The sequence below is a fragment of the Heterodontus francisci genome, chromosome 13, assembly GCF_036365525.1.
Source record: "Heterodontus francisci isolate sHetFra1 chromosome 13, sHetFra1.hap1, whole genome shotgun sequence".
In the NCBI taxonomy this organism is placed as follows: domain Eukaryota; kingdom Metazoa; phylum Chordata; class Chondrichthyes; order Heterodontiformes; family Heterodontidae; genus Heterodontus; species Heterodontus francisci.
In genome coordinates this window covers 105,075,696-105,092,029 of record NC_090383.1, presented here as the reverse complement: position 1 = coordinate 105,092,029, position 16,334 = coordinate 105,075,696, and the positions used below count along the sequence as shown (strand labels likewise).

The 16,334-nt window shown below is 43.4% G+C and overlaps 1 protein-coding gene across 4 annotated transcripts in view; it reads left to right on the top strand.

Annotated features, from left to right (window-relative positions):
* Window positions 1–11,335, top strand: part of exo1 (exonuclease 1) — a 41,280-nt gene extending 29,945 nt beyond the window's left edge. For all 4 annotated transcript variants that reach the window (XM_068045330.1, XM_068045328.1, XM_068045329.1 and 1 more), the window contains 4 exons: window positions 4,538–5,111; window positions 5,222–5,314; window positions 6,305–6,501; window positions 8,371–11,335. In XM_068045330.1, the coding sequence (XP_067901431.1) occupies window positions 4,538–5,111; window positions 5,222–5,314; window positions 6,305–6,501; window positions 8,371–8,515 (1,009 nt within the window). In that variant the 3' untranslated portion in view covers window positions 8,516–11,335. The remainder of the gene's footprint in view (window positions 1–4,537; window positions 5,112–5,221; window positions 5,315–6,304; window positions 6,502–8,370) is intronic.
* Window positions 11,336–16,334: the final 4,999 nt, after the last annotated feature.

Here is a 16,334-nt window from a genome sequence, read left to right as displayed (position 1 = left end):
GCATTATGGCAGACAGTGTTGGAACAAAGGACCCAATCCCTGCTTCCCCAATACACAGAAGACCTAGTCAGACCAGTATCGTCACATGACTAAATTTGAACTTGCCACGAATTTTACAACTCAGAAAGCTGTTTGCTCCTGGAGTGAGAACGTCTCTCTCCTGTCTGCTCCCATCTCTTTCTCACTGAACTGAAGACCCCTTGAAGACACATGAACCCCAAGAGAGAAAAGTCTCCTACAGTGAACAAGGTTTAAGAAGAATACTGGGCCCCAACGAAAAGCAAGAATATCGTCAACAGTGAGCTCGAAGCACAGTAAAAAGAAACTCTTCTGATATTGCCTCAAACCTCTCCATTTTATTTTTCTCCTCTTTTCTGTCTCTGTTTGCATGTGCATATCGCGTATGCATGCTAGCGTGGGACGCGGCATGTATCCATAGGCGTTAACTGAATTAGAGTTTCAGTTTAAGTTTTAATAAATTTCACTTTTCTTTAAACCTAAGAAGGCCTGTTTGTGCTCATTTCTTTACCTTATAATTGGAAAGTAGTAAACAAGGATTCACCAAGGGATAGTTCAAAACACTGTTTGAAAATTAAACACTGTTACAATAAGACCAGGTGAAGACAGTAAAAGACTCCTAGACACCTTTTTCACCTGGTCGTAACAATAGATAGTAAACAGTTGAGGCCCCATAACAGATTCCTGTGGCACTCCACTAGTTACAGTTTGCCACATGAAAATGATCCATTTATCCCCACTCTCTGCTTCTTGTTAGCTAGTCCTCTATCCATGCTAGTATATCACCCCCCACCCCCAACACCATGAGCTCTTATCTTGTGTAGTAACCTTGAATGTGACATCTTCTTGAATGCTTTTTGGAAATCCAAATATACTACATCCACAGGTTCCCCTTTATCCACTCTGCTTGTTATATCCTCAAAGAACTCTAATAAATTTGTCAAACATGATTTCCCTTTCACAAAACCATGTTGACTTAGCCTGATTGTATTGTGGTATTCTAGATGTCCTGCTACTACCTCTTGAATAGTAGATTCTAGTATTTTTAATCCTGATTTTCACCCCTTTGTTTCTGAAATAATCTCACTATTTACCCTCTCAAAACTTTGAATACTTCTAGTACATCTACAACCCCACCCCCACCCCTTTAACTTTCTCTGCTCTTAAATATGGCCTGAAATTTCCAAGTCTGTCAACTATATCTTATCTTATGCCTGATCTCATCTGTAACATTGATGATCCATGTCCTGCCCTCCTACTGGTCTCTAATCTGTAACTTGAAGTGAGACTAGGAAGTCTTAACCTAGGAGATAAAGTTCTGGAAATAGAGAGAAGTGGTATTAAATGGAGGGGTAATAGGCACTTGAAGTAGGTGGATCAATTTCTCTCTCCCACTGGTTTGTATTCAGAGAGTTGCTTCTCTGCTGACTGAAATACGGTGAAGCATTCTGAAACCAGTACGCTCCAGGTATAAATCTGTATCATTGGATTGTGCATAATTCAATGCAAATTGATGTTCGCAAAGGGAGACTAGAATAATAAAATAAAAGCAAAATACTGCAGATGCTGGAAACCTGAAATTAAAACAAGAAATGCTGGAAATACTCAGTAGGTCTGGCAGCATCTGTGGAGAGAGAAGCAGAGTTAATGTTTCAGGTCAGTGACCCTTCATCAGAACTGCCAAAGGTTAGAAATGTAATAGGTTTTAAGCAAATAAAGCAGGGGTGGGGCAAAAAATAACAAAAGGCAAGGTGTTGATAGGACAGGTTCACCGAGAATAACTGACCAGAAGGTCATGGAGCAAAGGCAAACGGTATGTTAATGGTGTGTTGAAAGACAAAGCGTTAATGTAGAGAGGGTATTAATGGACAGAAAAATGAACAGCCCTGGCCCAAAGCACAAAATGAAAAAAACAGTGGGCAGACACATGGTAAGAAAAATGAATGATGAAACAAACTTAAATAAAATAAAAAGAAAAAAACTGAAAATAAAAAGGGGTGGGGGGGGGCGGGTGCAGTCATGCTCTGAAATTATTGAACTCGATGTTCAGTCTGGCAGGCTGTAGTGTGCCTAATCAGTAAATGAGATGCTGTTCCTCAAGCTTGCCTTGATGTTCACTGGAACACTGCAGCAAGCCCAGGACAGAGATGTGGGCATGAGAGCAGGGGGATGTGTTGAAATGGCCAGCAACCGGAAGCTCAGTGTCATGCTTTCGGACTGGAGCGGAGGTGTTCTGCAAAGCGGTCACCCAATCTGCGTTTGGTCTCCCCAGTGTAGAGGAGACTAGAATAATAGTCGGTGCAGTGAGGTATGCTCTGTGTGTACCTCAAACTTGTGAAACATTTGGCAGAATTGTCCCAGCGCATTGGAGGTGGGTTCGGGTCGAGTGGGATGGGAAAGTCTCGGAAATTGATGTCTGGTCAGAATCCTGACATGATCCCACCTGGTTTTCCCTGGGGTGGCTTTGAAGGTGAATGGAGAACCCCTTGGATCTGTTGGATAAATAATTAAGTAGTTGCTGAGGTTGTTTAAGAGGTGCTTTAGCCCTGAATCCTGGATTTCCCAGCCATGGATCATGTTCTTCAGTCTGTCAGCAACTCGTCAGGGTGACCAAGTCGAGTGCACAGTGGGAAGAGCTTCTTCATTGAAACTGATAGGCTGTGAAGGCTTTGATCAGTTACACTGAAGAGCTCCAGCCATGGCCGTTGAGACTGCTGTTCAAAGCACTTCTCTGAGTGCTTTCACTGCTTAATAGGTGATTGCCAACTTTTTGGTAGGCACTTCACTCACCTGCAGTGTCGCTACCCTGCTGCCAGCCTTGACCATGGCATGGGAACAGCTGATGCAACTCGGTCTTCCACGTTTGCTGAGGGTCGAGAGCAGTGGCCACACCACCTCCAGCAGCAGCAGGAGGAACAGCGTCAGCTGCCTTCTCCTCAGCCTCATGTCCCTTTACTGGGTAGAGGGGATGGACACCGAGATCCAACTGGAAGGAGGCGAGCCCCCCAACACAAGCAGAGATCAGTTATCTTGATATATCAGAGCACCAGTGCATTAGGAGGCTTAGGCTATTATGGCAGGTCATTGCTGACATCTGCAGCCTTCTGGAACAAGACCTCTTTCCCAGTGGAGCAGGTGAGCACGCAGTGCCAATGCTCAACAAAGTGCCTGCCACTGGAGGGACACCCCCCACCCACCACCTCGTGTGTCTGCCTCTCGCCAAGTTGTGCATTCTGTCTTTCAAGAGAAAAAACATAGAGGTATGAGTGCTCGCAGTGGCTTCTGTGCAGAGGAATGAGGGTGACTGAGGCATGGGTGTGAGAGTTCAATAGGCACAGTGTGAGGCTTGACTGCTGAGATGGGTATGTGAGGTATCTGCAGAGAGAGGAATGAGTGGAGCTGGAAGATGTGTTGACCGAAGGAATGCACTGCAAGTCCGAGAGTGTGGGGCTTGGCACCTGAAAGTGTTTTGCCACTCATCTGTCATCCTCTCTTGGTGTCCTGGATCCTCTCGGTGCATGTCTGCAGGTTGGAGGGAGCACAGTCCTGCTGCTGACTTCCACAGCCACTTCCATCCACTGGTTCAAGGCGTTGTCCTGTTCCTTTTGTCCTTGGTAGAGCTCACCTCACTGCAGCCCATAAGATCCCTCAGCAGGACCTCCCGGTAAGAGTGGAAGACCTAGGAGGTGGGCAGCCTTCCTAGATCTCTTCTCCATTCCAGCAGTTGCTGCAGGCTGAAAAATCCAAGCGCTCGTGAGCTACTCTGACACATGGCATGATCCCTTTAGTTAGAAATCCTTCCTTTGATAGAATGATCGCGTCATCCCGCTCTCCCTCCCTCTCTAATTGGACAGGGAGCCCTGAGGCAGGATGGTAATTGATTTGCTCTGGTAAAGAGTAACTGTCTGGCATGTTGTGCAGGGAGTCCAGTTCCAACCTGAAAATGATCCCCCCCCACTGTGACGAGGACTAAGGTAGTAAGATTCTGCCCATTATGTCTCTCAAAGTTAGCTTTATTCTGCATTATGAGGATAGGATTAAGGTAGACTTTGAATAACCTGTAATAAACCTGACACTGGGTGGAAAATGTGGAAACCTTTTTCCATACCTTACACTAATGATATCTCATGTTAATCCCAACAATTAATCTTTTTATTTTTCCCTCCCTAAGAAATAAAATGAATAACTAAACATCTATATTTTGAGTATTTTAATATATTCCTAATATGACCAGATTTATGTTAAGGTTTCTTGAGGTTTTATGTTGCAGTTCAGTCAGTAAACTAAATGTAGCAGAGTAATGTTTATACTAACTCCTTAACAGCAAATTAAAGGTTAAATGACACAGCCAGTTAAAAAAAAAAACAGAAGCTGATTACTGTAGTGGCCATATAGCTTTATCAAATGTAGTTAGAAACAAATTATGCTTAAAATATGTACTTTCAACTGTGTGAAACATTATTTCTGGTGGATATTCACTTTATTTTGCATTTGATTTTTTTCCATATTTCTTTTGTAGGTTCTTCTGTAGTCCTAAAGAAGCTTGTGTATCTGATCAAAAAATTGAAGCCAATGCAATATCTAATGCAGCTGAGAGATGCAAGGATCTGAACCCAATAATTTCTTGTAAAAATGACTTATTGGTGACAAGTATAAGCAACAATGAATCTGAGCAGGATGAAAAGTCACTTGAACTTTTAAACACCAGTCCAAATAGCAACACAACTCTTACAGATTTTCATTCAGTAGCCAGGAAAAGTTTAAGTGCTTTCAGTTGGTCTGGAGCTCTGAGGGAAAAACCGAGCACACCTGATCCAACTGCTGGTTTATCTTCATTGCAGCAATTCTGCAGAAATGTAGCATCCTCAACTCTAAGTAAATGTAATGACAATAAAGCAGTGACTAGAAATGATCAGAGTGCAAACCAGTACCAGCCAAGTCTTCCGGAACAATCCGAGGAAAATATAGATGATGACTCTGAAAAGATGGCCTCCCCACAATCGCCTCTTGGTATTAGTTCTTCTCTGAGCAGTTCGTGCAGTGGTTTTGATTTCTTGGGCTCTTCTCAAAAGTCCAGGAGTTCTGATTTGGAAGTAAGATGATTTATGCTTATGTTAGAATGCTTTTAAGACTTTTATTGAAATGATAAATGGCTTCAGCTTGTTTATTAATGGATTTATTATTTTAAACATTTTCATGAAAGGAAACCAGTGACAGTGCAGCAGCGCATGATCAAATTTCCAGTCCTGTCACTCTGCCAGAATTACCAGAGAAAACTGTAACTGTAAAGCATAGGGTAAGTGTACTAACTGTTTGTTTGTATGGGTCTGGAAAGTAAGTATGCATTCTTCTTTGGAGAACAGGTTTATCTCCAATTAATTTAGAATTAAAAATTCAGAATAATGATATTAGAGAGTTCTTTTAAGAAATGCTCTTAACTGTTAGGGTCTGAAGTTCTGTTAATGGATGATAAATACCTAGTAGTTCAAGGTAATAGGGTGAACAGGTGTTGGGTGTTAATTAGTTAATTGTATTCAGGTGTGTGTTGCGAGGCATGGCGAAGTAAGCAATAAACAGTCTCCACCTAAGCTTCCTGGTCTCAGTGTCTTCTTCACAAACAGGTTTGGAAGTTCTATAACATTAACTACTAATGTGTTATCACTGGTGAGAAGGGAATTAATTTAGGTTATGGCGCTGATGTCCCACCCACCACAAAAAGCCTAATGGCATTCACTGTTGAGTTCTCTTGATGATCACTTTATGAAGAAAGCCACTTGGGTGATGTACCAGAGGATCTCTGGCACCTGTGGGGCTATGGCGCAACACAAGTCAACCCCTTTAGGGGGAAGGTTGCGGAGGGAAAAAAAGTAAAAAATTATTAGGTTGAGAACCTTGAAATTTGAAATGTTGGAATTATTTATATTAAGCCAAGTTTGCATGTTCCTCCTTCTCCATTCCCTCTCCATTTTAGCTGACTATTCTAGTGTCAGATGCAATGATTGGATTATCATGTTTTGATACAAAATGTGACCCGAAAGACATTTTTTTACTTCATTTCTAGGTGGCATTGGAGGAGGTTGGGGCAGAAAAATATCTGCTTTTGTGTGTTTTAAAAAGAAAAGCAAAAATGAGATTCTTCTGGTAGAAGTTGTAGCTGATGCTTAATCAGATTTACTTTACCCTTTTTATGCTAAGCTGTAGTAATTTTTTTTAATACAAAACTGCGATCAGAAATAGATTTGACTATATTACTACTGTAGATTTACCAGATGCACTTTTTATTCAGGTTCCTGGGTTGCACAAACTGAGCCCTGGATCTTCGGGAAAGTCCACTAAGCTGAAGCTTCCAGGACCTGCCAAAGCCAGTGGATTAAACAAAAGGTCACTGTCACTGCGGAAAAATAATTCTGCCGCAAACAGTGAGAACAGACCTGAGCTGCAGGCTACTATCCATGACTTATGGAAGAAATTTGGGTTTAAGGGGTAAGTGCTGTTAACTGGAATGATACTTGTTTTAGGTCATGGTCTGTCTTGGTGCCTGTTGTTATGACTGTGAGCCGTGGCATATGACATTTTTTAACTTTTTTACTTTGGGGCAGCCAAAAGTTATGTGTATCCTTAAAAAACTTTTTATTAAATAGTTACTTGAAACTTGAATGAGTGAAGGAGGCCCTTGTACGAAGAAGGAGCGAAAACGGGAAAGAATTGGAGAGAGTCTTGCTTTCAAATGGCAAAAGGTGCTGCTGTTGAGAGCATTCCATGCAGTGTGTAGGCCTGAGACTGAGGTTGATGCTTCGCCTGCTGTCTTTATTCACTCTGCTACAACCATAAAAAAAACTATGAATCTTGGGGTGGTGGCCTCTTAATGTCCATCTTGTGGATTGGATGCTGTAAAAACCACATGACCTATAATCTTGCATACAACTGGTTTGTGGTAAGCATGCCAGCTTTTTGCTATCAACATGGTTACCAGTAACCAATCCTCGCACTTGCATTGTGCAACTAACCTCTCCACTCCCTGGCAACTCAGGCTGTGTGGTCCAGCCTGACTCCCAGGTAACACGCATCTCAAACATCTGGGGACGAGCTGGGATGCGGGACGGCTGGCAATGTGACAGGGGAGCTTGACGTTTTCACATCACCATGCATATTGCCAGCAGTGGGAACCTCAGTGGTACAGCTACCCACCAGGCAACCATTTTGAGGTAATTTAATTGCCCAATTAAGGGCCACCTTCTTCCCCCACAACATTTCACCAGCGTCAGATTGGGAAACCACCTGGTGAACCCTGGCGGCCTCCCGGGGGTTGATGGGCACTCCATGGCCCATGGCTGCCCCTGCGCCGCCGGAATAGCCTCACATCCCTGATCGCTGGGGCCTGGCCCCGGCTTCCTCAAAAAACTCTCTCCTGTTTTCGAGGGCACCTCTGCATCTCTCTTTTGTGATGTAGCCTCAATGCTGCCAAGGCTGCTGAGTTGCTGGCCCTCTGTCTGATTGTCAGCACTGGGGGGGGGGTGGTGGAGGGAGGGGTGGGGGCAATACGGTGGCGGGCCATTGTCCTCAATTGGACAGCAGCCCCAGCGGCGGCCTGTTAATTTGTCGCCCCTGCAAAGTACCATCCTGAGTCTTGCCGCTTATTGGAGCAGGGTTGGATCCCACTTTTGGCCTGGGGGGTGGGACTTGATCTTCTTTGGCAAAATCCAGCCCCTGGCTTCTTCCTTCCTAAAATGATAATTAATTAATGTGCATGACCTATACTTGTGTCTGGCTTGATTTGAGTTGGTCGTGTTTGCAGTTGACTAGTATAGTCCTACATTTCAATCCTTCTTGCTGCAAGAGTCTGCTGTACTGCTGGTTCACAGAGCTACTGTGACTTTTGAGAGTATTTGTTGTAGGCTAGTTTTGGAGCATGAGAAATACTAGGATTGTCTCATTTTCCAGTCCTGTTCCATTATACCATTGTTTCTACCTACACCTACTGAAAATTTAAACTACCAGTTTCTCTTTCTACACTTGTTTCAGCTGCTCCCACTTGCTGCAAAACCAGGTAACCTCTGTCACTCAGCAATTCTGTTGTGAGGTATCAGTATCTTTTAAATATTTCTGCTACACTGTCAATTAAATTTCAACATCTCTAATCTTTAACAATCCTATTCAGAAAATTAAAACTAAATATATATTTTTCACTCAAAATGATGCCATTTTTCAGTGTGTTACATAATTACAAGCATTGAGAATTTTTTTTTTAAATTCAGGCCAAGATCAGTATATAAACCAATTCAGTAGAGAGAGAGAGTTTGTATGTGCACTATTTCAATTTTAACTGCTAACAAAAGATTTTGCTCTCCACAGGGATTCCAGGAAGCTTCAATCTAGTCAGAAATCTGACCCAATGTCTCCCGTCAAGGACAACTTGCAGATTTTGACCCCAGAGACTGATCAAAGTATTTTGCTGAGGTCAGAATGTAGTTCTGTGCAAAGAGCCATACAGTGGTGAGGAGATCCATGAAGATGTTGACACTCCATTCCATGTAGCCAGAGATATTTGAGCGTAACAGATTTCTCTATTTTAATTATAATGAAAATATAATGTTGGTGCAGACTGTGCAAGGTGGCAATAATCTACATAATTGCCACCTATAGAAAATGTGCTCAAGATGTGTGATGGCAGTTAGTATTGAACCTTTTTTATCATTTTTTTTTAAATGACTGAACTGACTTACTTGACTTAAGAACTGAATTTTATTATTTTTGAGCAGATCAGTATGAAATGTAGTTCTGTGGCACAAAAAGCGATTGTTTCATCCTGGCTCTACCCCTAGCAATGAGGATTCATAAACTTAAAACGTCATTCTGGTTCATCTTTGATGTGGAGAAAAGTGCATCGTGCATCATGCAAATGTTTAAAGGTGTTATGTCCTTCCCAGATTGGGCAGGTTCTACAACAGGAGGGTGATCCATACTGGCAAATTTATGGCCAAGGCAGCATAGTTAAAAATTACCCACTTTACAGAAAAATACATTGAATTTATATAGGGCCTTACTGTGTCAGTATATCAAGTGGTTTCACACAAACGAAACTGTTTTTTGAAGTGCAGAGACTATTATATAGGCACTCGTATCATTTATTCAGTACCATCAAGTTGACAAAAATGGCAATGAGTTGAATAACCAATTGATCTGTTTTATTTGTGGTAGTATTGGTTGAGGGAGGAATTTTGACCAGGCCACTGAGGAACCTCCCTTCCCTTTGAATAATGCCATAGGATCTTTAATGTTGACTTAAACCAAGGTATTACCTGTATGTTCAACGTTTTATCTGATGTACAGCAGTCCTGGCAATGCAGAATTCTTTCAGTATTAAGGGTGGCTGCCTAGTAGGTTGCTTCAAGGATGATATGAATTCCTGACACGGCAGAGTCGGCCATTACAGTTTACAAGTATTATCTAGCAGAAATCAATCGCTTTTATGCTGCTTCATAGCAGTGGAGTGTGGGGACAAAAGAACCTGATGCACCCGCAGAATCAAATGGATTAATGTTTGGCATCAACATAGGAAAGGAAATGTAATTTTGTTGTTTACATGCCTAAACTTATATTAACAGTATCAAATGTGAAGCAATTATAAATTTTACAAATGAAATATATGTACCTCCTTCCCCAATACCAATCCTGCCTTTAACCATCCCATTCAGCTATGCAATGGCAAAGTAGTAGCCAAATTTGTTATTGTTTTGTTAATTGTTGTTAGCCATGTGGAGCTATTGGGATTTAATTTGCAGGATTGTCTTAGTTAACAAGTTGTTGTGGTATGGAAAAGAAGGAATTTTATCTTGCAACTACAGGAATCCTGACTCCAGCATCAGTGCTGTAAAGGTGTCAGCCTTAGCTCAGTGGTAGCACTCTTGCCTTTTGAGTCAGAAGTTCATGAATTCAAGTCCCACAACAGAGACTTGAACACTTGGGGGGAATTTTATGCTCTCCCCACAGGGGAGAGCATATAATTAGGTGGGATAATGGTGGGAGAGGGGTCCATGTTGCAATTAGCCGGGCGGTCCTGTCACCGCATGGCAGGAAAAACCGTGTGGGTTGCTTGCCAGCTTCGGGAGCTGGGGGTGGTCTGCTGATGACCATTCCCCTGCCCTTGCTGCCAACCCTCCTACACTGCTCCTCCCCCACCCCCCACCTCCCACCTCCCACCTGAGACTCCTCTCACCCTGACCAACCTGTGGCCTGGGTCCAGCACTACTGCTAGCCCTCGGGTGCATGCTGCACCAGCAGCAGCCTCCGTCTCCCCGTTGGAGCTGCTCAGTTAAAGAGCTGCTGGCCACTGATTGGCTGGCAGCTCAGAGGGCGGGACTTCTGTTGCTGGGGTCCTTGATCCTGTGGAGTGCCCTAATTGGCACTTGATTTGGCGGGCCACCCACAGAAGGGGGCAACGTGGGGATCTTGGTACTTTTGCTAGAGGTTGAGACCCCCGTTGCCCAGATAAAATCCTGGCCATAATCTAGGCTGGCATTTCTAGGTGTCACCTTTTGGATGAGATGTTAAACCAAGATCTCATCTGCCCCCTCGGGTCAACATAAAACACCCAAGGCACTATTTTGAAGAAGAGCAGGGGAGTTTTCCCCAATGTCCTGGTCAATATTTATTCCTCAACTAACATCACTAAAAGGGCTTATCTGGTCATTCTCATTGCTGTTTGTGGAACCTTGCTGTGCACAAACAGGCTGCCATTACAACAGTGACTGCACCTCAAAAATACTTCATTGGCTGGAAAGTGCTTTGAGATGTCCTGAGGTTGCAAAATCCAAGTAGAAACGAGACAGCTCAGAAACCCAAAGCATGAGGTGGTTTTCTAGGTACCACTGGAGGGGAAATACTGCCAATAATAAATATAAATTATCATAATGACACTGAATGCTGCAAGTTGTCAATTCTTGGAGAGAGGGCAGGCTGAGCTCGCCCATACCTGTAGATTCTGCACAGCCATATTCCCCATTGCTGCTAATGCTCTGAAACTGGCTCCACAAAGTAAATAGGTTGGATTTCTGAGTACTGGCAGCTTCAGTTGGAAACATGCTATAAGGTGTTAAAGATTTTATTTTAATCAAATTAAAGTGAAGGTGACCATGTAATATAAATCTTAGCTAAGATATTTTACAGCAAAAGAAATGGATTCATACATAGGGTTGACTTATTTGTACTTTCATACAAAGGAACCTGTCTTGATTGTTTCTACTGCAGCTCATTGTCATGTAAAATATTCTGAAAATAAAACCATGAAACACATTTTGTGTTTCTTCGATTACATGCATACACAGGCTGGTTATCTCATTCTATTAGGTACGTCTAACCTGACACAGGGTCCTGTAAGTTTTAAAAAAGGTAACTGCTGTAGATGATCATGGCCACTGATTGACAGTTTTCACAGACTCAACACTTGCATAATTCAACCTCAGGTGCTGAAGTAATAAAAATAGAATTTGACATTTCGGTCATCATAAAACAGTGACTTCTAGGCAACTAATTGTGTGGCGAAATGGGGCTGGGGGGAGGCTTATAAAAGGCCAGAGTTGGAAAACAGGTGGGGGTTTGTAGGGCTGGAGGATTTAGGGCACCAGCTGGCAATGTATGTCAGCAAGGACAGGCGAGTGGGATTGGCGCAGGGTAAGAAGAGTCTTAAATAAGCTGAAGTTTATGTGGAAAAACAAAGAGACCCAACCAGGATAGCATAGCCTAGAGGTGACAACGGTATGGATGAGGGTTTCAGCTGAGGTAAGGGCAGAGGCTGGCAATGTTACGAAGATTTAAGTTGGTAATCTTTACTTTGGAGAGCATATGGAGTTGGCTGTCCAGTTTCGAATAGGATAGCGAGGCTGTGAACAATGATCCAGCCTGGGGCTGGAATTGGTTGAAAGGGTGCAGAGTTTGAGGTGAGGGGGTTAAAGACCATGGTTTCAGTTTTCCCAATGCTTAACTGGAGGAAATTGTGCCTCATTCTAGACGAGATGATGGACAAGCATTCATACTGAGGCAGTGGAGGGATTGAAAGGGGCAGTGGAGAGGTCCAGCTGGGTGTTGATATACATTTGGGCGGCACAGTGGCGCAGTGGTTAGCGCCGCAGCCTCACAGCTCCAGGGACCCGGGTTCGATTCTGGGTACTGCCTGTGCGGAGTTTGCAAGTTCTCCCTGTGTCTGCGTGGGTTTCCTCCGGGTGCTCCGGTTTCCTCCCACATGCCAAAGACTTGCAGGTTGATAGGTTAATTGGCCATTATAAATTGCCCCTAGTATAGGTAGGTGGTAGGGAAATATATAGGGACAGGTGGGGATGTGATAGGAATATGGGATTAGTGTAGGATTAGTATAAATGGGTCGGCACAGACTCGGTGGGCCGAAGGGCCTGTTTCAGTGCTGTATCTCTAAACTAAATCTAAAATATGGTAGCTGGACGATGCTACAAGGGGCGGCATAGACTGGGAAGGTGCCAAGAATAGATTTTTGGGGGATTCTGGTGGTAATGGTTCACAGGTGGGAAGAGAAGCCATTGCTCGAGATGCTCTGGCTAAAATACAAGAGGTGAAGAGAACCAAGCAAGGGTAGTCCTACTGATCTGGGATTAATGAAGTCGGAGGTGCAAGGAAGTTGAGGGAAAATACATCATGGTCATATTCATGGTGTCATTTGTAACTGATTAAAGCTGTTTGAGTGCCGTAATGTAAACTAAGTTGGAGAGATTCAAACAGTTGCAGGAAAGATGGACACAAATTTTAATGGTGACATGTTCATAGACCTTTTGAGAGGAAAAGGAGTTTGGCAGTGATGTGTTTGCAAAGAATGGTCGAGGGTTGATTTTCTTGAGAAGTCTGACAGTCTAATGTGAAGGTGCTATTTTTGTTCCAGCCTGCATCAATGGGGAAAAAGAGAGCTAACTAGGTGTGTTACTATATAGCAAAGATAAACGGAGCTCCATGTCTTTCTCCCCCATGTAAAAGTGAAAATGGTCCAAACTTATGTGAGGAACAGCAACTTTAGAAATTTTTTATATTGATTTGAAGGAAGAATAATGTGAGTAGCTCTTACCTTGGCCAGCACATTTCTTCCCATCTGCTTTTCATCTATTTTCACCTGTTCAGCCTCGTCCATCCACATAGGACTGTGCTTAGCTGGAGGTGGCCCTCTGCTCCAAATAGAACCACTTTTCTTTGCAGGACCTCCTCCAAGAGTACTTGCAAAGCTGCTTTACCGTTCTGGTTGCTTGTATTCTTGTAATCATTTCTCTACCATTTCAGTAGTAAGGTAGTTTTAAGAACAAGCAGCATCATAAGAGTTACTGCTCAGGTTATCCTGTTCCCTCAACCATTGTGTGCTGCTGTTATGCCATCTGTATGTCGAGTAGTGACACATTAAAATTGGACCAACTATGTGGGGTGCTGACAATGCCGAGCAGCAGCGAGCTTGATGGCACGGCACCAAAACTGCATTATTGGTAGCATTTTACTTGGATATTTTTGGGCAGGTTTAGTTCCTAGTGCAGTCAATTTGTAATGTAAACTTTGGCGATGGTGTTTATAATCTTTGTTAGATTTTATCAAAAATAAAACAAATGTTTTAAAAGGTGCAGCAAATGCAATAACTATATTTTAGATTTAGAGATACAGATCTGAAACCGGCCCACCGAGTCCGTGCCGACCATTAACCACCCATTTATACTAATCCTACACTAATCCCATATTCCTACCACATCCCCACCTGTCCTTATATTCCCCTACCACCTACCTATACTAGGGGCAATTTATAATGGCCAATTTACCTATCAACCTGCAAGTCTTTTGGCTGTGGGAGGAAACCGGAGCACCCGGAGGAAACCCACACAGACACAGGGAGAACTTGCAAACTCCACGCAGGCAGTACTCAGAATTGAACCCGGGTCGCTGGAGCTGTGAGGCTGCGGTGCTAACCACTGTGCCACCCAATTGTTTGTCCCTATTAATAAACAGGCTAAGTGTTTTATAGAAAAAGTTTGAAATATACAGTAAACATTTCAAAATTAGGGTAATGATAAACCTGTTTATCAATTTGTTTGATTTCTAGAGTTTTCCATTTTATTCCAACATTTACCTTTCCTATCCTGAGTGGTGTGAAACAGGGCTGTGTTCTCGCACCCACACTTTTTGGGATTTTCTTCTCCCTGTTGCTTTCACATGCGTTCAAATCCTCTGAAGAAGGAATTTTCCTCCACACAAGATCAGGGGGCAGGTTGTTCAACCTTGCCCGTCTAAGAGCGAAGTCCAAAGTACGGAAAGTCCTCATCAGAGAACTCCTCTTTGCTGACGATGCTGCTTTAACATCTCACACTGAAGAATGCCTGCAGAGTCTCATCGACAGGTTTGCGTCTGCCTGCAATGAATTTGGCCTAACCATCAGCCTCAAGAAAACGAACATCATGGGGCAGGATGTCAGAAATGCTCCATCCATCAATATTGGCGACCACGCTCTGGAGGTGGTTCAAGAGTTCACCTACCTAGGCTCAACTATCACCAGTAACCTGTCTCTAGATGCAGAAATCAACAAGCGCATGGGTAAGGCTTCCACTGCTATGTCCAGACTGGCCAAGAGAGTGTGGGAAAATGGCGCACTGACACGGAACACAAAAGTCCGAGTGTATCAGGCCTGTGTCCTCAGTACCTTGCTCTACGGCAGCGAGGCCTGGACAACGTATGCCAGCCAAGAGCGACGTCTCAATTCATTCCATCTTCGCTGCCTTCGGAGAATACTTGGCATCAGGTGGCAGGACTATATCTCCAACACAGAAGTCCTTGAAGCGGCCAACACCCCCAGCTTATACACACTACTGAGTCAGCGGCGCTTGAGATGGCTTGGCCATGTGAGCCGCATGGAAGATGGCAGGATCCCCAAAGACACATTGTACAGCGAGCTCGCCACTGGTATCAGACCCACAGGCCGTCCATGTCTCCGTTATAAAGACGTCTGCAAACGCGACATGAAATCGTGTGACATTGATCACAAGTCGTGGGAGTCAGTTGCCAGCATTCGCCAGAGCTGGCGGGCAGCCATAAAGACAGGGCTAAATTGTGGCGAGTCGAAGAGACTTAGTAGTTGGCAGGAAAAAAGACAGAGGCGCAAGGGGAGAGCCAACTGTGCAACAGCCCCAACAAACAAATTTCTCTGCAGCACCTGTGGAAGAGCCTGTCACTCCAGAATTGGCCTTTATAGCCACTCCAGGCGCTGCTTCACAAACCACTGACCACCTCCAGGCGCGTATCCATTGTCTCTCGAGATAAGGAGGCCCAAAAGAAAGAACTGTTTTTATTCCCAAAGCACCTTGCAACTTTACTTTTGACAGCTCTTTAATAAACGTAGTTACTTCATAGACGACTTGCAGCTTATGTGAATAAACATATAATTTCTTATTTCTCTCGTGTACATCGAGTCTCCTCTGCATTGTAATTGTTAAGCAATTGGACAATTGTCTTCCTCCTCATTGTTTAAGTCTCTTTTTAAATTGGCTTCTTTTACTCTCACTATCCACCATTCACGTTTTGCAAAATCTTTCTCCAGTTTGAATTTTGTCCACATATTTTTTCCAGCAAACAAAAACAATAGAGAACTCCAGGACAGTCCCATGCTAAAATCTCCACAGATAACTACAGTTCCTTGATATGTTTCCCTGTAACACCCCAGCAGGTGGTGCTGTAATAATAGTCCCTAGTTTAATTTTAAGACTTGCCTATAATGTCCCTTTGGAACAACTACACAGCTTGCCGATCCTGAGGCTCCTGATCTGCACCACCTGCTGCTGGGAATGTGTATTTTAATTTTAAACTTTTTAAAATTCAACTTCATAATTTAGTTTTATTATTTCCTTTCTCCAGCCCCAGTGTTTCCCATCGCAGTCCAAATCTTCCCGCCCCATGTACATGCTTTGCCCTGTTCTCTGCTCTCCGTGGTCTGTGTGTATATTAAAGAATAATTTTGGGCCTAATTCTGGCCATCCTGGCTCCATCCCAAACATTTCAGGCTCCCACCCTTCCATGGGCAACATCATGAGCAAGTTACTGATTTTTTTTTTAAAGTCAAATCCATAAATACTGGGAGGCAGGTTAGTTAGCATCTTAAAATGAAAAGACAAGTTATGAATGTCAGGCCATGACATGTGCTTTAGTGATGTGCTGTGAAGGAAGAGAAAATATGAGGCCAACCGTGGGAACCTTTTGGCTTTTGAAGGTGCTGTCTTGGGATCAAGCACTATGTCACACAATACTTGATGGAGACGAAAATTGCGGGAACATTG